Source organism: Macrotis lagotis, chromosome 6 (genome assembly GCF_037893015.1).
Source record: "Macrotis lagotis isolate mMagLag1 chromosome 6, bilby.v1.9.chrom.fasta, whole genome shotgun sequence".
Classification (NCBI taxonomy): Eukaryota; Metazoa; Chordata; class Mammalia; order Peramelemorphia; family Peramelidae; genus Macrotis; species Macrotis lagotis.
In genome coordinates this window covers 73,625,897-73,647,441 of record NC_133663.1, presented here as the reverse complement: position 1 = coordinate 73,647,441, position 21,545 = coordinate 73,625,897, and the positions used below count along the sequence as shown (strand labels likewise).

General features: G+C 36.1%; 1 protein-coding gene across 1 annotated transcript in view; it reads left to right on the top strand.

Moving 5' to 3' along the window:
- VWC2L (von Willebrand factor C domain containing 2 like) overlaps positions 1 to 21,545 on the top strand; it is a 169,674-nt gene that overhangs the window by 14,723 nt on the left and 133,406 nt on the right. Inside the window, exon 2 of the mRNA XM_074192566.1 lies at positions 17,088 to 17,217. Coding sequence (XP_074048667.1) covers positions 17,088 to 17,217 — 130 coding nt within the window. The remainder of the gene's footprint in view (positions 1 to 17,087; positions 17,218 to 21,545) is intronic.

Sequence of the window (21,545 nt, the reverse complement as noted above, 5' to 3'; positions counted from 1 at the left end):
TATAATATCTCTGATGTATGTCCTGGAACTTGTTCCATTTATATAACTCCCATCAAAGGAACTCACACCCAGGACTTATAGACCATACATCTTTCAAAGATACATTCCAAAGAAGCTATGAGTAGAATAGATGTACCCCCTGAAAACAATGTGAACACAAAATATTATTCCTCAAAAGGGAAATGAAAATCTTCTATTATAACTACCTTATTTTAGAGATGAAGAACTCAGGGAAAGAATCCTTCCCTGAGAGATGAAATGATTTGCCTTGAGACCAAAATCTACACTATTGTGACAAATCAGAAAATATGACTCCTCCAGGACAAAAATCATTGTCCCCTTATAAAGTTTTCCATTTAAGACTTAGTAAAAGTTCCCTCTAGAGAACATAAATCAACTGATTCTGAGGATGCTGAGAAGACCACCATAACTTCAAGAAAACTCACTTCTTTCCCCTTACAGAGAGGATGTCTCCTATTTCTGAGGATGACAGGAAGAAAAACTAAAGTTGCTGATTTTACCTTTCATTTTTTTCAACCTTTTCAAAGAGTTTCTTAAAATAACAGATGTGTGACTACTGAAAGTTAGAAAGCTTCATTAGGGAAGAAAAAGAACAAGGATCTAGAAGTTCCTCTTTCTTAATGAGAATCTAAAATTTCACAGTAAAGCTTTAAGACACTCCAGTCAAGATACCAGAAATTCTGAGCAAAACTCATATTGTTAAAATTGCTTTAGCAAGGATCTGACAGGAGATTGAAATGACTTGTTTCTAAATAAGAAACTAATTACTTAACCATAGCTAGCATCTCATCTACAACTCAACCACAGTCTGAGGAAGAACACTGGTATATTTCAGATCTTTTTTTTTCCATCCTGAATAAGGTATCTCTGTCTTTAAAAAAAACTTTCACATTTCAAAGGTTTCATAATAGAGAAGAAATTGCTAAATCATTCTGTAATAAAAAAATATCACCATATTAGTTTTTGAGCTACTCAGCCACTGAAATCAGAGAAAGATAAAAAACCAAACATCAAAGGAAAGTATGATTTATCAGCTACTACTGTCCAATTTCACTGACAAAGCCTGGAAGTATGATATTAGTATATTTCTGTCAGAGTCTTTCAAAGAGTATATGATATGGTACAAAGGTTTGTCAAACCAAGAAGTAGAACCAAGTGAAAAGGTACTGCTACACTGATAACCAAGACTATAGTCTATGCTTATCATTATATAACAACTTCCTTTAGAATCTTCCTAGCATAGCAGGTAGTCAATGTTGCTTTACTGTTTTTCAGTCATGTCCAACTTTTTGTCACCCCATTTGGAGTTTTCTTGGCAAGGCTACTGGAGTACTCTGCCATTTTCTTTCTCCAGTTAATTTTACAGATGAGGAAACTGAGGCAAACTCAGTTTTTAAGTGACTTGTCCGGGGGTCACACAGCTAATAAGTATATGAAACCAAATTTGAACTCAGATCTTCCTGACTCCAAATGCAGTGCTCTATCCACAATGCCATCTAGCTCCCCAAGTCAGCAATACTTAGGTTCAAATCTTTTGTCTGCTACTGAAGAACTTTAGTATCAATTGTGAGTCTTGGAATTCTCTGGCACAGGATTTCCCAGCATGGCATGCCCTCATCTAAGAAGATCCTATGAGCACAAGTAAAATCAAAGTAGCTCCTAGGAAAGAGATGCACAAATCTAGAGACAAAGCCATCCCAAGAGTTCAAAGGAGCTATTTGTGTCAGATTTGTGGTAAACCCTTTCAAGCTTGTATTGATCAACCATAAACACAAAGGACCTTGATCTCAAATTCCTAATATTTAAGACAAATAATGATATGACCTTAGGCAAGTCACTTACAATCTTATTTCTGGGCAGCTGCTTATCAAACTGAATAGGAGAAAAGATTATAATACTAAGGAGTCTCTCTCTCCCTCCCTCTCTCTCTCTCTCTCTCTCTCTCTCTCTCTCTCTATATATATATATATATATATATATATATATATATATATATATATATATAGTTCTTCCATATTTGAGGAGATAATGTAAAAAGATTTAGTGGGTAGAGAATTTGTCTTAAAGTCAGATTCAAATGTTCTTCTGGAATCCTAATTTGAGTCCTCTGAACTAGTCTCTAAACTCAATGTCTCAGATAATTTATAAAAGCTATACCTTACAGAAAAGTTGCAGACCTGAGTTGATACAAGTCATTTTCTTAATCCAAAGTCCAGACTCTCTTTCCTAAATCTCCCAAAAACTAGATTGTAGGTGAAATATGAGCAAATCCCATAATTTCTCTGGTGATGAATGAGGGAGCTCCTGTACAATGAAAATAAATAATCTAAGATATGGGTAGCTAAGTGACACAGTGGATAGAACCCCAAACCTCAAGTCAGGAAGACCTAGGTTCAAAAACTAGCTGTGTGTGACCCTGGATAAGTCACTTAACCCTATTGGTCTCAATTTCCTCATCTGTAAAATAAGCTGGAAGAAGAAATGACAAATCATTCCAGTATCTTTGGAAAGAAAACCCCATACATGATCACAAAGAATTGGAAAGAATAGAATGATAACTCCAACATCTAAATCCAACTTTATATCATTTAAGTGTATCAATTATAATGCCAGCAGCTTGCATGTAGAAACAAACAGTATGACAGACCTGGAAGAGTCTTTAACTAAGCCTTCCTTTCTTACAGGTGAAGAAAATGAGGCCCAGAGAAGGGAGGGATTTGACCAAAGTTAAGTAGAATACAGGTCTGTTGATCCCAAGTCCGGTGCTTTTTGCACAATAAGATAGATGAGTATTTTCTCTTAAAGAATATTTGGCTGGGCTCTTCATGCATCAGTGCCAAAGTGATGCATCTAACTAGCATGTCAGATTTTTAACACATAGTCTGGGTGCTTTCACCATTGTAAATGGGTTTGATTTTTTTAGGGCCTTATTCCCCAAGCTCCCAGAGTTTGAAAAACACTGAATTAGGTCCCATCCACTCAAAACAACTTTGCTGAGTTAGAGCTCACTAGGGCTCCTTGTGATAGCTTGCTTCTTTTGTTCCTTCAATGCAGTATCTATCTTTTTTCTCTTTAATAGCTCTCTCTCTCCCTGTGGAATCATAGTAGCAAAATTCTCCATTCCTCTCCTCACTCCCACTCCTTCACTTAGCCTTGTTTCAGGCTTTTGCGAATGACTGGCACTTTTCTGATATCATCAATCTGTCCTTCTCAGAGTCAAGTGAAAATTTTCAAACTCATACAGTTTGTACATTTTTTCCCAAATTACATAGATAAATGATAAAGGGAAAATCTTCCACATAGAGATATATGGAGATTACTCAAGACGTCTTAGTAACACTTCAAAGGTCCTTTTCTACACCAGACCTGACTATCGATTCAGCTTATCAGTAAAGGACTAATGTCTTCCTGCTAAGTCTTTTTCAAGATTTGGGGTATGATGCTCTGTTGCTGGCTTGACTTTATCTTGTACCCAATGACCTTTGCCTATGCCTTTGGATTCTCCTTAGAGAGAAGATATCAGTCAGAAGGAGAAGAAACATATTTTCCCCTCACAATAACTATTTCCTCCAGAGCTCTTTGTCACTCACCTATCAGAAAAACAACTAGAAATGTCTTCATCTCTTCAGCAAAATGGAGATTACTTTGTGTCCTGATCTGTGCTCTGATATTTCTGTGAGTTGTTGGCATCTCCAGAGAGCTTTTCCTTACCAGATTGCCTCAGTACTCCTTGAGGATGTTCAGACAATAATCAATACTTCTACCCACGTATAAGGGAAGAGAGGTAAAAAGCAATGAAAATAGAATTTTGCCTACTCTTTGCAAAACCTCTCAAGTACCTCAGGATATAATTTCAGGAATAAATATCATCTTTGAATAAGATCACCATACTTGTATTAAATTCCTGATGATGAATTTTCAATATAAAACTAACTCTTTTTTGTGTTTTCCAATTGATCTTCCTCTTTTCTGCTTTAGCTCAGAGACAGAGGTAAACAGAGAAGACTCTTCTTGTTTCTATTTCCCCTGCTCTCAGTATACTCAGATGATGTCATCAAGATGCTTTTGCAATGGCTCATAATATGACCTAGCCCAGCCCATAAGATTGAAGTATTTGCAGTCCCTACATAGGCAAAGTCAAGGACACTTTCTCCAATCATTTGTACACAAGTGTCTTCTACACATGTGCAGTGAGTTTCTGGCAAACACTTAGAAAAGAGCACAATATTATTGTCCCAAGTGCTAATTGTCAATTAATTCAGTTTGTATATTTTACTTTGCCCTTGTAAAAATTGCCTTAATCAATACTATATGAAGATTTATCTCTTCCAGGGACTCAGTAATATAAATTTAATGACCACTTACTATTATTCAAAATCAGTATTCCAGATATTCTACATTGGCCAAAACAAGATTGAATTCCTTATGGAAATCTCATCTCCAAGCTTATAATATAACCTGCTTTGTAGTCATTTGTATTAGTCAGTCACCAAGAATTGATTTAGTTCTTACAGGCATTGTGCTAAGAACACAAAGAAAATTAAAAACATGACTCCTGTCTTAAGGAATTCACACCTATTGAGAGAAACAACATTCCTATGTGTGTGTGTATATGTGTTTATCAGTATACACACACACACACACATACATATATATATATATATATATATATATATATATATATATATACAAGATATATTCAGTGCAAATGGAAGGTCATATCACATATTGCTTCCTAGTCACAAAATAGCTTAAAATTTCTTAATCCATCCTTATAGCATTTCCATGAAGTTCTAGTCTAAGTGAAAAGTAAATTTTTTTAAAAATCACTAGTAATGGGAGTCACTAATAGAAAAGACCTTTTATAGAAGATGGGATTTGAGCCAAGTTTTAAAGGAGATCAGATAAGAGGTAGAAGTGAGGGAGGAAATAGCATGGAGTTGGAAAATGGAGAATTAAGATGCAAGGAACATCAAGTTGGCTAGTGTATCAAGCAAGATTTAAGAAGATTCAAAAAACAGGAAAGAGTGAGGTTATAATGGCTTTAAATAACAAATGGGGAATTTTACATTTGATCATAGAGGTAAAAGGGAACCATGAGTTCATTCAGGAGTGTTTGCACTTTAGGAAAATTACTTTGGCAGATGAGTGAGGGAGAGCCTGAATCCATAAAAAAAAAAAACCAAGAACAAAAAAAGACTATGGCAGTAATCTAGTTATAAAGTGATATGGGCTCATATCAGGACTGTGATGATGGCAGAGGAAAGAAGGGGGGCATTTACAAGAGATTCTATGAAAGTAGAACTAAGCCTTGGATACAAAGATGGATTTGAGTGAGGAATCAAGAATGACACATGTTCTGATCCCAAGTCCTCCAAACCAAGAAGTTATCACAAACTTAAGAGAAGTTTTGATCAGATAAGACCTGATCTACTAACTGAATTCCTTCAAACAAAAGAATTGGACCAAATCTCTGTGTGAATAGTTAAACAGCCTACTATGAGCTAGTTACATGAAAGACTGAGAATTCTGAAAAAATATGCTTAGGTCTATACAAAGAGAGAGCACATCTTTGAACTTCCCAAAGAGAGACTTAATGGCACTAGAACCTTTGAACTGCAGTGCAGAATCTTCCCTCTACATCTGAAAGTAATGAGACTTGATGGAGAAAACATAAATGCTCACCTCAGACACACTCCACATGTTTTTAGCTCCAGGAGAAATTTTGTGGTTGAGTATTCATTTTGTCTAGCATTATCTTCTCCTTCATAGATATTTTTCAACTTTTTGAAATGTTTTCTCATCATTTATTGGATTTAGAATTTAGAATAATCATTTCAATATTCAATAAAAACAAACCACATCTTGGATTTAAAAGACATTTTTCAAACCTTGTGTCTGATGCTTCCTGACTGGCAAATCAATTAACTTCTCTATCCTTCATCTCCTCTGTAAATTGATAAAGCAGTATATACACTATCTGATCCACAGAATTATTAGTAATAATAGTTTTTGTTTTTGCTGTTCTTTGTTTACAAAAGGTCTTTGTCTATTTTTGTCTCATATAAGCCTCACAATTCTAAGTAGTATAGGTCATATTCCCATTTTCAAGATAAGGAAATCAGAAAGGTTGAATGACACTTCTATTCAAACAACTAGTAAGTTTTAGAGATGGACTTCAAATCTAGGTGTTTTATGAACCAAGATGCAATACTTTCTTTTTATATACTTTTAAATTTTATTTAGCATTTTATTTCCCCAGTTACATGTAAAAACAATTTTTCACATTTGTTTTTAAAACTTTGAATTCCAAATTTTCTCCCTTCCTTCCTCTCCAAATCCCCTTGTTGGGAAGACCAGCAATTCAATATAGGTTATACACATGTAATTAAGCAAAACATTTCTATTATATCTATGTTGTGAAGGAATATATGAATTAAAGAAAATCTCAAGAAAAATAACAAACTTTAAAAAAAGTATACCTCAATCTGTATTCAAACACCATTAGGGGTTGGATAGCATTTTTCCTCAAAAGTTCTTTAGAATTGTCTTGGATCGTTGTATGACTGAGAATAGCAAAATCATTCACAGTTGATCCTCTAATACTCCTGTTACCTTGTACACGGCATATTTCAATTTGTATCAGTTCATATAAATCTTTTCAGGTTTTTCTGAGAGCATCTTGCTCATCCTTTCTTATAGCAGAAAAATGTTCCATCACAATCACACGTGATAATTTGTCTAGCTATTCTTCTGTTGTTGGGCATCTCCTCGATTTCCAACTCCCTGCCATTAGAAGGGAATTGCTATAAATATTTATAGATCTTTTTCATTTCTGTTTTTTTCCTCTTTTGGAATATAGACCTAGTAGTAGCATGTAACCCACTTTCTACTAGACCATATAGTGATTCTAATTGCAAGGAAAACACTTGAAACATTAAGACCCTATATAAGATTTTAGAATTGTTAATGATAATATAAACAAGTGAAACAATGGCAAAAACAATGTTTTTCTTAACTATGAACTTTGGTCCTTTTTATGTGTGAATAGTGTGCTGAGTGGAAAAATGTAACTGTAAAACACATAGACTTTGGAGATGAAAACCAACCAGGATTTGCATGATATGTCTCATGGGGCCAAGTTTTGTACCCCTTTCTTGGGGGGAAAAACTGAATATATTTAGAACCAATTCCTTTGCAGTCTATATGGTGTGTAATTTATGCATACCTTGGTGACTGCTACAATAATAAACATTTAAATTTATATAGTTCCTTTTTAAAATCCACCTTATATAAATTTTAAAAAGAACCTTTATGAAAATACCTCATTTGAGTATCACTACAACAATGTGATTTATATATTGCTTTGTTTCTTTTTGAACCTGAGAAATCATTCTTGCAGGGAACTCCGAAGAAATTTCCTGTATTAGAAAGTGACCTGAGGGAATCCAAGGCTAGACCTATATACATTATATCATGTTTCCTCTCATGAAGAAGACAATATGATTATTATTATTTCTATTTTACAGATTATGAAAAGATCCCAGAAGAATTGAGGGACTTGCTCAGGGTTACATATAAAGACCAGAATTTTCCAATGTGAGAAACTAACATATTTTCTCCACTAGACTCTATCTAAAATTTTTTTACCATGTCTTGATTTCCTCTAAAATTATGCAGATTAGGTAATTTTTTAAAATTCAGTTTAATACAGAGCCATAATCATTTCTTTTCTGGATATTCAGATCATTCAATGTCTACATTTTCATTTAATCTGTGAACCCTGAATTGTCCACATATATTTCACATAACCCTTGGAAAGTTATTTCTGCTATCATCACAGCCCAGATGCTATTGGTTTTGTTTTTTGTGCCATTTGTAAAACTGAGAGTAAATGCTATATTCCATTGGGTCATAATCTCTCCATGAGCCTTCGACACATCTATATATAACTTGATATATGGTTTATAGGATCAGATAAAATTATAATTATTGATGCTGTATATAAATAATCAGATTTCTCAGTGAGATTTCTGGAATTTGATGCTGGAAAGAGGAGAGTTTATTGATCTTTTTCTTGGTGACCTAAATGATTTATAATATCCTATTTTCCAAATATGCCTTTTATAGTACCTTGAGACTAGTAGTCATTCATATTTCTACTCACTATTCCCCATTTCTCAAATCTGAATCTTCTCTTTTCATCTCTGGCATGATTAGTTTTATTAGAGAATGCCTAATAAACAAGGTACTATACAAATCTTACTTCTCTCCATAAGATCAAACTTCCTCTACCCATGAGATCAAACTCACCTACAACCTGGAAGAAGCATCTATATACTGGAAGTGGAGAAAAGGTTTGATTTTTATTTTTCCATGAAAAGTATTTAATTTTCCTAGATTTTCACCTGTAGTTATTAAACCAATATTCCTAGTGTGATTCATGTAGGTGCCAACATACCATACTTCCCCATGTATAAGAAGCACCTTAATTTTGGGGCCCAAAATTTGAAACAAAAAATGTATTAGATAAAGTTATTAAACTCAAGTTTTATTCATCATGAAATTCAAGGACCTTTTGCTCACAGCTTTCAGGCATCTTTTGTGCAAACCGGGTGCGTGGATGCATGCTTAGTCCGTTCCATTTCATGAATGTGAAGCACCAACTGTGTCCTCCTTGGAAATCAGTCACTTTTGCTTCATCAGCAATTCTTCTTGCCTCCTGCTGAACCATCTTTGTGGACACAGGAATTGCAATGGCCCTTTGCTCTTCAATCCATCTCTTCAAGTCCCTCTCAAACTCAGGCCATTTAGCTGCCTTGCCTCTCATGGCCTTCTTCTGCTGGGGCATTTTCAGTCAGCTTTCTTCTTCCCTGAACCATTCTCAGACTATTTTTTTCAGCTGGAGGAGGACCAAACATCATTCAGCAGCATAATTTCCATTCACTTTTTTTTTGCAAGGCAGTGGGGTTAAGTGACTTGCCCACAGTCACACAGCTTGGTAATTTTTAAGTGTCTGAGGTAGAATTTGAACTCAGGTCCTCCTGACTTCAGGGACAGTATCTACTATCTACTGCACCACCTAGCCACCCCTTCCATTCAATTTTGCAAACTGGATCACTTTGAACTTGAATTCAACATTGTACAAAAAATCTTTTCTGAGCTATTTCTGGGCAGAATGTGGCAAAATGTAACCTAATATACTGATAACAAATGTGAAACAATGAACACAAAGACAACAAGCACAAAAAAAGTAGGAAATGCAAGTAAAAAAATCTACAACCACTGTATAAGATGCTCCCAGTTTTTAGAGCCCGAATTTTTCTAAAAATGGTTGGTCTCATACATGGGGAAATAAGGTAAAGGTTGAAGTCATTTGGCTCTAGGTTAAACACCCACATCTCCTTGAAGCTTAATGCTAGAGTCATAGTACTATAGAGTCTTAAGAGTTACAAAGCATTTGCTGCATAATACTCTGATGAGAGAGAATGAATGAATAATGAAGGAAACAAGGAAAGAACCCATTTGTGAAAATGCAATCTAACCAGTTGAGAGACAGTATTATTTTCTATTATATTAATTACCAATTAGTAAATTAGGGTTGAGGATTTTCCTTTCTATTTCCTCATTCAGGGACTAGCAGGTGAGACAATCTCTAAAGGAAATTACTGATAGATGTGATTGCCCAAAGCCTCTGGGTAGATGCTTTAAAATCTTCAGTTGCACCCTACCAGAAGATGTTATACACTAAAGACCTTACAAACAGAATCTAATCTCATGAATTTTTATCCTAAGGACATGAACCTTTGTATTTGGAACCTTCCATTATGATTTAGGGTAACCTAGTTTATGAACGAAAAAGCCAACCAGAGGGGCCTGAGTAGGAATTGATTCCTTTGTCCAGAGTACTATAAGTGACTGAATTTCATGACCAAGTCACATTCTCAACAGGTGGAACTAAAAACATTTAGCTCATTTCCTCATTAATATGCCTACCCCCCTTATTAATTGTTCAAAAATTAGGGTTTATTTTTCACCTTTCAGTGGTATTTCCTTTTCCAAAGTTATTTAAGCATTCAGGGAGTTCCATGGTTTTCTCTTTGGTTTTGAAGAGAGACTATAGACTGTCTATTAATTATTTATTTGTCTAATTAATAAATTGATTATTATTTGCCCAAAAGAATTTTCATTTGTCTCAGAGCAAAAAATAGAGAGAGAGATCATTTTCTGATTTGGACACTATACAATTTACTTTTTAGTAAATATTTCAAATTTTGGCTCATTATAACTTGTGCTCAAATAAAATTCCCATGTCTTTTTCATTTAAATTGCTAAAATTAGTTCTCTTTCATTCAATATAAGTAATTTCCTTTGTAATCTTGTATATTTTATTTTATTGTTAAAAATAATATTCTGGTAAGGATTCCATTACACACACACACACACACACACCTTACAACGCCCTAGTTTAGCATGACATTCTTAGAACATTGGTTCTTTATCTTCACCAGATTCTTATCTAAATGTTCATAATGCATCAAATGAATTTCTTCCAAATGTTGCCAGTGATTACTATCAAGTTAACTAGTTCATAACTCCCTATATTCCCCTGCCATTTGCCTATTTTAAGAAGTCGTTGGTCTTTGTCCCTTCTAATAATTTTCAAAGGTTCTATATAGTGACTATGAGATTGCATAAATGAATTCTTTCATGACTTTTATGGAGTTTTCCTCCTTCTTTCAATCAGTGAAATAAACTTAGGTTTGGAGATCATAGGCCAAAAGTACATTAAAAAAATCTCCCTAATAATCCTCTCATGAGTAATAAATAAACAATCCAAAAGAATGCACCATCCCAAGGGATCCTTTTGTCCATTTTGATCTAGTCTCCACCTAAAAGTTATATGGGGTTTTTTTTTTTGCAAGGCAAATGAGGTTAAGTGGCTTGCCCAAGGCCACACAGCTAGGCAATTATTAAGTGTCTGGGACCGGATTTGAACCCAGGTACTCGTGACTCCAGGGCCAGTGCTTTATCCACTGCGCCACCTAGCTGCCCCCAAGTTATATGTTCTTAAAATAATAGACCAGGAGCATGGCGTGCTATGTCCACATGTCACTGCTTTATGAAACATTTAAATTATAATTTTATTACCTTATTAAAATTTTAATGGTATAGATATATTGTTTCCCCTGGATATGATTTTCCCTTTGATTTTTAAAATGAATCAAAATTTCAATGAGAGCAAAATTTTTCATGAGATATTCCAAAGTTGAGGCTTTTTGGGGGAGGGGAGTACTTCTGTTTTTGTTTTCTTGGTTCATATAGAAAAATATTCTGCAAGAGTTATTAGAAAGAGTATAAAATTTCAGAATGCCTTCATTTAATAATCTTACTTATCCATGCTGTATTTTGCCAAGATGTATGATAATTTTATATTCATATTTTTAAAAGCAACAAGAATAGTTTTTTCTATGTACTTATTCATACGTTGTATTTGACTCCTATTGAGAGAGCTTTAAAAAAATACCTTGGGAGTTTTCTGGATGTTTTCAGGTCTAATATATGGCTTTCATACCAAAAGTGTCATTTTTTTTAAAGCAAAAAGGAAAAAAGAAAAATGTAACTAGCTCAAGAGCTTGGGCTATAGGTTTACTAGGAACACCAAATATTTCAGATTTTTCCATTCCAAGGTAGAGGGGCTTTTAAAGTTTGAACCTAATGCCTCCAAAAATTGGCAAAGTAGCATACTGATATCTTTGAGGAGCCTTTCACCATTTGAGTAATGGCTACTTAGAAATGCAGCTAGAGACCAGAAAAACCAGAGAAGTCAGAGCATGAGAACAATGCAGTCAGCATTGCTAGAATGATGAAAGAAGAGAGACATAGCCAGGAGAGAGGAGAGAGAACAGAGACTCCCGATAAAGTCAAAGGGTTAAAGAGAACAGAATTTTTCAACTGAGTCAAAGAGAGAGGTTTGGGGGGAAAGAAGTCCTCTGAAGAGAGAGAAATAACTTGGAAGAATATGATGAAAGCAAAGAAGAGGAAAGGAAAGACAGATAAAAGGACCAGGGGCCAAATAGAGTCCTACTAGAGGATAGCAAATTAAGCCAACCAGTCCCAGGCTGAGATTAGAAGAGACCATAGGCAAGAATCAACACTTTTTCAACACTTATCTGCCCAGTTATCTCTGGTGGATAGAATCATATTATGGCATTCTGGAAAATTATTCTTTATAAATAAATCCAGCTATACTGTTTTATTTTATTTTAGGTTTTTGCAAGATAAATGGGATTAAGTGGCTTGCCCAAGGCCACACAGCTAGGTCATTATTAAGTGTCTGAGGCTGAATTTGAACCCAGGTCCTCCTGACTCCAGGGCCAGTGCTCTATCCACTGCACCACCTAGCCACCCCCCAGCTATACTGTTAATCACTGAACACTTTGAATGTAGTCTTTTTTCAAGATATTGCTCAAGATCCCAATTCTGACTTCCTATATGTACATCTACCTTCCATCGATCTTCCAAGATTCAGGCTTATTCTGTGTTTGTTTCTCTCAGATGACCAGAAGGGAAATAGTACCTATCAGATTTAAGGGACCAGAGACCCCAAAAGAAAAACCTAGCAGTCAAGTTGAACCTCAAAGTCCTACAAAATTCTATGAATTCCCATGAGGGACATTTGCAGAGCTAAGGCATCATTAAAAACTGCTCCTGTATACAGTACTGGCTGCAGCTAAGTCCTCCGAATTTGCTGGGTATACACATTTGCTGTAGTGAAATTCTTCTGCATGCTGACAATTAATGCTCATGAAGCTGTGATATGCATAAGAAAATTATAATAGGCAGTAGAAAACAAGTTAGGGTGATAGCCCCTTCCAGTATAATAGGATTTTTTTCTTCTTCTCCCTTTGGCTCCTTCACCCAAAAATCAAGGAATATGAATATGAACCACAGGCAACTATCCAAAATTATTTGACTAATTAAGAGGTAAGGTGGCTAACAAAGCAACCCTGGAGTTAGGAAGACCTGAGTGTAAATCTTGGCTCGTACATACTAACTCTGTGATCCTGGGTCAAGACATAAGATCATATTTTTAGATCTAGAATGTACTATACTATACTAGCCCTCTCATTTGGCAAGTGAAGAAATTTGAGTCTCAGATCCCAAAACACACAGGTACAGAACAGCAGAGATAATATTAAACCGGGATTCTCTAATTGCATTGCATAATGGAAAGATAGCCAGGTCTAGAATCAGGAAGAACCAAGTTCAAATCCAGCTTCAGGGGTGGCTAGGTGACGCAGTGGATAGAGCACCGGCCCTGGAATCAGGAGTGCCTGAGTTCAAATCCAGCCTCAGACACTTAATAATGACCTAGCTGTGTGGCTTTGGGCAAGCCACTTAACCCCATTGCCTTGCAAAAAAAATCCAGCTTCAGTCATTTACTAGCTATGTGATTTGAGGCAAGACACTTAACTGTTCACCTCAGTTTCCTCATCTGTCAAATAAACTTGAGAAGGATATAGCAAGCTATTCCAGTATCTTTGCCAAGAAAATCTAAAATAGTGTCACAAAAAGTTGGGATAACTGAAAACTAACTGAACGACAATTTTTGATTGCAAATCCAGTGCTGGTACACTCTCTATCCCTATTAATTTAGCTGTCTTCATAGTTCCATCTCTTAATATCTCATTGTCCCAAGTAACATAAAAATAATATTGGTATTGTTTTGAATAATTCTCTATGTAAATGAATTTTAAGTAACACTAAAATGATGAATTCCATCAAGAGTCTCCATTCAGCCCTGCTGATTCTTCTTATAACCTTTTGCATCTCCAAGACTCTGTCAAAGGTTATTTGAAGATTGAAAAGCCCTCAACTGAAGATTCAAAAGTCTTATCCAAATTTCACTCCTATCCCAATTCACTCTGAGTTATACATAGCTGCATGTGTTTCAGTAAGATTGTCATAGAGAGATTCTTGTACATAGCCAGGGAACAAATCAAAGAGCCAGTTTAAGGAGAACAAAATGGATAAATTACAATTACAATTGGGTTAAAAATGGTCTTACAAGATAAAAATAGAAGAGAGGTGGTTAGACAGCAGTTTGGCTGAAAAGGATCCAGAGGTTTTAATGGGACTGAAAGCCCAATATTGTCAACAGTGTGAGGTAGAAGATTGTGATGGCATGAAAATGGCATAGCTTCTGAAAATGCAAGATTACCATTCCACTGTACTCTGCCCTGGTTAGACCACATGTGGACCAATTCTAGTCAGTACATGTTAACGTGAATATTGATAAGCAGAAAATTGTCCCAAAGAAAGCAACTAGTATGGATAAGGATGATGAGTACATTTGAGTCCATGCCTCACAAACCTGAGCACATGGTTGAAGGAACTTATGATGTTTCTTTGGGAAAAAAAAAAAGATTAAATTTCTTTAACTATTTGGAAGGCTATCATAAGGAAAAGAATTTGAAAAGTGAGGTCTGGAAACAGTAAAGAATCATGTGGGTTTTTGAAAGATGCAAAGTAAATTCTTCTTCACTGCAGCCATACAAAAGTAGAATGGGCTCCTTCAGGAAGTAGGTGGTTCCCCATTATTGGAGGTCTTCAAACAGGGTCTTTGATAACAACTTGTCAGGTATACAAGGAAGCCCAAAACTTAGCACAAAAACATTTAGGACATCCTCTATGCTAGAAGGATTGGTTCTTCTTGGACTAGATGAACATTGAGGTTTCTCCCAACTCTAAACTTCTGTGTTCCGGTGATTCTGATGCATCTTTTCCCTATCTTGTAGACAGAAGGACAAATCAAACTGTCATCCTAAGAGGGAAGAGGGAATAGAAATGAACTCACTTTTTAGTTTAACAAAAGGAAAGAGGGAAACATTTTTGAATTGTTGGGAAAGATGGAGAAAGGTCAGAATCTCTACTTATGCCCATCACAGGAAATAAGGCAGAACCACTCTGGGTTGCCTCCTTTTATTTTCTCCTTTAGAGTTTTTTCCCTGTGGCTGATGATCTAGAGTCTTTAAGTCTGTATGGTGTTTGTAAGTTATATATTAGAAGTGCAATGGAAAATCCAAAGCCATCAGAGAAATAAAGTAGACTCCTCTGAGGCATGTGGATAAAAATCAACATACATCAGAGGGTTTACCAGTACTATTCAATAACCTTATTGAACAAATGGTAGGGAAAAGGCTATATTTTCTGCCACTGATTCTACAGCTAATCATCTCTGTTTGCTGAGATACTGTTTTTCCCCCTCATGTTTTTAATAAAATAAAGCCCACAAATGAAATGTAGGCTATGACACTTCAAACAAAAATCAAAGTTGCAATGAATAAAGGAAGATAATTAAATGGAAAGATTCCACCTTCCTCTTGACTCCCCACCCAGCCATCTCTGACTTAAGGAGAGGCTATATTATCTAAATTGCCTTAGCCACAGGTAAAGAAGAGGTGATGAGGATCATTTACAGGCAGCAGCCCCTGAGACAAAGAGAAAGGGTTTTAATTAATGTAGTTGAGAGTGGGGCTGGATTTCCTGCTGAATAAATGGCCTGATTTGAGAAATATAAAGCCAATTCTTAACAGTGAACTAAAAAGCTCTGATACCACAAAGGACTGCAGTCACAATTCCCTGTGGTTGTTGGAGCCCCCAAATAATAGTGCCAAATCATACATCAGAAAGATAAAAACCCAATTCAGCCTCTACTTTACCTCTCAGTGGTACTGAAAGCTCCTAGAAGGAAAACCCCAAATCCTGAAGTCACCTCTTAGCAGGTAAGTAAAAAGAATAATGGTTTCCAGCTATTTTTTTCATTTGAATTCATAACTTCTCAAGTTTGTCATGATATATTCCATACTACTTGGCTCTTAACCAGTAGATTTTTTAATCAATACATTTTAGTTCCTTCATAAAGGCTAGCAGGCAAGATGAAAGAAATTCACTAAATCTTTAAAGAAGCCATAGCAAGATATTCAAATTCAAAATTCAGTCTGTTCTAAAATTCACATGGGAGAAAAATGTCCTTTAGTATGTAGCAACCTGCCAAAAATTGTGCATGTGGAGGAGGGCAAGTCTGTCAGCTTAATAAAACTGTCTTGTTTCTTTGTAATCTACTCTTTCTCTAGGAATAAAATGAGAGAATCCTCTTTATTCAGGAAACTTCGTCTTCGCACAAGCTATGACACCCTGGGAATGCCCTCCTTTTTCACTTGGGGCTGTAATATCCCTGGTTTCCTTCATGTACCACCTCCTATGGGAAACTTTTTCTCCTTTGAGTTACTTTGCATTCTCTTCCTCTGCAGATTTTTACATATCTACTTACTGGTTGCCATGTTGCATTCCCACTAGTAGATACAAAAGCTCAAGATCAGAAACTGATGTTCATTCTATCTTCTAATCGCAAGAATTTAGCAGAATGTTTTTTACTTATATTGGGTACTTAACAAAAGCTTGCTAGATTTTTTTGGATTGAATTTACAGAATCACTTTCCTATCCCCATTGGCACACCCTGCCCACTTCATAGAACAAGGTGGGTGTTGAGAACAAGAAAAGCAACTGCTTTGCCAATAGCCATCTTGTAAAAGATGGAAAATGAACACAAGGTTAGTCAAAGGTGAGGATCAGACCCTGAAAAAAAAACCTTAGAGATGATCTAGTCCAATCCTCTCATTATCACAGATAAGATGCTGAGATCAAGAAAGCATGAGTGGTTTACTTAGGGTCACCTGGCTAGTAGGTTTTCAAACCAGTTCTCTCCAGTCCAGTATTCTACCCATGTTGCCACCATGCTGCTTTGATGAGAGCAAGTTGAGATTTTTACCAGCAAAGGATCATCCAAACACTTTGAGACTTGAGACACCACTTACCAACTAGTATACCTTACTCCAGGTGTCTTGCTTGGTTTCAGTGGATTGAATGGTGGTGGAAAAGGTGAAATAAGTGAATGTAGTAAAGTCAATACAAACACTGATATTTTGTCTTTTGACAACATGTGAATATGCAAATGTTTCAGCTACAGGAGAAAAGGGGCTAATTTGAGATTTGTTCCTAGCCCTCTCCATGTGAATGGTGTCGCTGTGAGCCCAGCAACGAAGTGCACTGTGTTGTAGCAGACTGCGCAGTTCCTGAATGTGTCAACCCAGTCTATGAACCAGAACAATGTTGTCCTGTCTGCAAAAATGGTAAGACCATCCCACACTAGCTTTTACTAGGGGTTAGAGTGAAGCACTGTCAATGCCTTCCCAACATGCTGGCCTATCCAAAGAGCCTTGAGCTCCACAGACTGCTTTTTGATGGAGTACTTGACTGATTCATCCTTGCATCCCACCAAAAAATCAAAATCACCAAAGGGAGAAATGAGAGAGCAAGGGAGAGTTGATACTTTTCCATGTTGTGGTGTCCTATATCATGTTATTGGAGGGGTTGTGGGGAGGACTTGCATTACTATAACACCCTCCTATAAAACAGGAAGATCTGTATTCCACTCCTGGTTTTGATCCAGACTAATTGTGTGACCTTGGACAAGTTACTTCTTCAGTAACTGGGCAACATCTAGGCTAGGCAACTTTTTGAGACTCTAAGCTGAAAAGAAGGTACTGATCTTTGCTGAAGGAAATTCCCTCACCAGCAAATTCCCTAAATCCATGAAATTTCCGATCCAACCCCTAGGTCCTGGTCCCTCCTGTGGGCTTACTGGTTGCATTTCTGTCTCTTTGATGGATGACATGAGGTAAGGTTGTCCGAGTTGTTTCAGAGTGATCCATAATATAACATCAGACATAAAGGTTAGGGTATTTTGTTTCAGTCATTTGAAAAAGCATTAGGTCAAAAGTTAAGTCGAGAGAAATATTAAAATCACTCCTGCTAAAGGGCATTCATAATTAAAGGAACATAGGAAGAATTTCATGTTTTGAAGGTCTTTATTTGAGTAAAGTGGAATCCTTCTTTGACAACTACAGACTGGAATTTGATGCATAATTTTGGATCCCATTCAAAGCTATTAGCTATTAAAGTACCACCACTCTCCCAAACATCTTGATATAAAGCAACGATGCCTATAAAGTAATCCCATAGAATGGACCTAGGTCAGCATTACCGTAATGTACCAGAGCATTAATCCAACACTGTAAATGGAATTTTGGCACCTGGGGCAAACTTGAGGGAAAGAGGAGCCAGGTAGACCGACAGAGATATACCTCACATGCTGGGATATAGAAACCCATGAGAACAGAAATATCTTGTTGTGAGAAGACAGAGGAGCCATTTGAGAAGGAGAGGCTACTGGCAACAGAGGAAACAGTGGATTCTGATTAGGGAAAGTTCAGCAGTCAAACAGGGAGGTCTGGGAATCCCACTTTCACTGGTGCAAGCTAACTTTCATCTTCACAACTTTCATGAAAATCATGTCAAAAAATGATGGCTCTAGGAGAAAGATCCCAATGCGTCATAACCCCGAGGATGGCAGCTCAGGATCAGGCAAGGAAACAGGCAATCATCACTTGGATGAGATGGGGGTGATAAACCAAGGGCTGTGTCCCTCCTTTCCAAATACTATTCATACATCCTTTCCCATTAGTAGCCTCTTTATAAGATGCAGGATTCTGTCTTCATCTTACCCCTTTGCTACAAAAATAAAAAATAATACTATAAAATACTTCTTTTTAAAGTTCTTTAAGGTTTTTAAAAAAAGTTGAAATCTGCACAACATTGAGTTTGTGATACCCATTATCCAGTAGTAGGGTATTCATCCTTTCCCAGTTATCATTCTTGTTTTAATTTTCAACATTTGCATGTTTTCTATTTTCAAGGGAGCGGGTCATGATAGCTTCATGATCAATCTTTTCTTTTGCAGAGCCATAATCAGTCAAAGAGGACGAAAGCTATTTAATTAGGGCTAAAACAAAACAGCTGTGGCAGTTCCTTACAATTATTTTTGCGACCTATTATCTTTCCAGACCACTTAGGAAGGCATTTTTAGCCAGGGGAAACTTGCTTATTTCAATAGTGTTCCTCCTTTATTGGCAAGGCCATCAAATCAAGATAAAGTATTCAGTTGAGCTGAATAATAAATTACTCACCTGGTTTTTCTCCTTTCACTAATACAATTCACCTGCAATGTAATAGGGACCTTCTCTTTATGAGTTGACTAGGGAAATAAATTTGTATCGGCTTATAGTTTTAATCCATCCAGCATATGCTAAAATATCTAATTTGAGACTATATTTTAAGAGGGATGTGGAACAATTGGAAAGGTTCCAGAAGAGAACAAGTCATATTATTTCAGGATTGAAAAATGGGACCTATGAGGACTGGATAGAGCAGTTAGAATAATTTTGTCTGAAGAAGTAAAGACTCAAGAGAGATTTTACTGTCTTCAAGCATATGAAGGGTTACTCTAAGGAGAAGGGGGACCTGTTATTTTTCATTACCTCTGAGGACAGAAGAAGCAAAAAAATAAGCCATATAGGCAAGCTTTAAAAATAGGATTGATAACTATCTAACTGAAAGACAGTCTTGCCTGGAAGCAGCTATGTGAGCAGGCCCCAAAAGAGTCTGTCATCCCCTAGGATTGTCATAGTTAAATTTGCCTCATTTTCAAGGATAACCTACCTATCCTTCTGGGTCACAATATGAATCCATAAAGGATAAACATACAGAAAAAGAGGCACCCAAGGGCCTGTTAGAATATAATACATTAGTGCATAGATGTATATACAATGAAATCATGCTGAACATTACTCTAGACAGAAAAATACCAGGTTTGTTAACAGGATTAGCTCTGTTCCCCTATAATTACAAAGGGGTCACACACTGCATTCCAAATCATTTGAGTTATTCCATTTGATAGTTCCATTTGTCAGAATAAATACTTCAAGTTCAATTAAACCAACTTAGTAGATTTTTTTATTGCAAGGTTAGAATTTGCTTTTAGACTTGATTTAATTAGGTATTTCTTGTCCTTGACAAACCACCTGAATGAGGTACTAACTCAAATGGCTATTCCCAAAGCTATTTGAACAACAAATCTCTTGGATGGGGCAGAGAGGATCCACAGATCACCTACCATATGTACTTCTTCTTGCTACTAAAGAAAAAGAAAAGAAATTACCAGAATTTATGGGAAAACCCATTGTGATACCACAAAGGTGAATAATATATTATTTTTCTTAAATATCAGAAATAAACTATTAATTTAGACCAGATTTTTTAAAAGATGAAATTTACATGTTATAAACAAGACATCATCTCTGTTCATTCTTGATCTGATAGGGAAAAAAACAGCACGAAAAGAGTTAGAGGAAATGTTTCAGAAGACATGGCGAATTGCAAAAAAGCAAAAGGAAAGGTGATCCTCTCATGAATTAAAAATCTGTTTTAAGAGTTCTAATATGCCATAATGATGGTACATGCCTATAATCCCAGCTAACAAGGAGGAAGAGGCTAGTGAATCTCATCAGCCCAATAGTTCTGTGCTGTAGTAAACTTTGCCAAATGGGTGTTTGCACTGTTTAGCATTAACATGGTGAACCTTTGGGTTATCGTTGATGGGGGGGGGGGGGCGGAAATGAACCAGCCCAGATCATAAACAAAGCAGACCAAAGATCCTGTACCAATTAGTATTGGTCTAGGTCCATAAGTAGCAGTTACCTGGGTCAGATGGGAAGACACTTTATTTAACAACAACAAAGTTCTATCTCTTGACTCAGTACAGAAACAATTGATTTTAGTTGGGAAACAACTCAACAATGCTTGCTATGTTTCCTTTGAATTTTATAGCTTATCTATTTGCATAACTATTGATCATCTTTGCTTACAAATAATTTCCTTTTAATATATAGAGATGGATTTGTCTGACTTTCTTAATTATAACTTGCTGAGGGCGCAGAGCAGTGCAGATTTGAAGCAAATACATAAATCTTTCTTTTCCACCATAACAAATCTCAGGACTACTGCTCAAGTCTCTTCCTCTGGAATAATTTAAGAGTATACTCAACAAGCAAGCTTCAAAGTTGATTCAGAATTGTCCAAAAAAGTAGTGAATCACCTATGCTTTTAAAAGCTGCTGACTCCTATACGAAACCTTATCCTTACATTGCAATATAAAATTAAATCTGCTTGCATATGGAGTGGAAAGAAGTTCATGTGAAATGAAGAATTAAAAAATAATTCATTCATTTATCTGTGCTAAGATCATCTTATCAAAGGCAGCATGATATCAAACTCTGTTGGGAATGGATCCCTGCATGCAGCCATCTGGACTTAGAAAACCACATCTATTTTGTATTGTATTTCTATTTATTTTGATAAGAGTTCCCCAATTATATTTTAACCTGGTTCTGGCTACAGAGTGGAATAGGTGGCAAACTGATGCCAAATTTAACATCTCTTCTGTGGTGGATAGGTAGCAACCTGGAAGACAGGAAGATCTATTTCTGACTTATAATGATTGTATTACCAAGGGCAAATCATTTAACCTATCAACTTTTGAAGACTGATATTCATTGGTAGA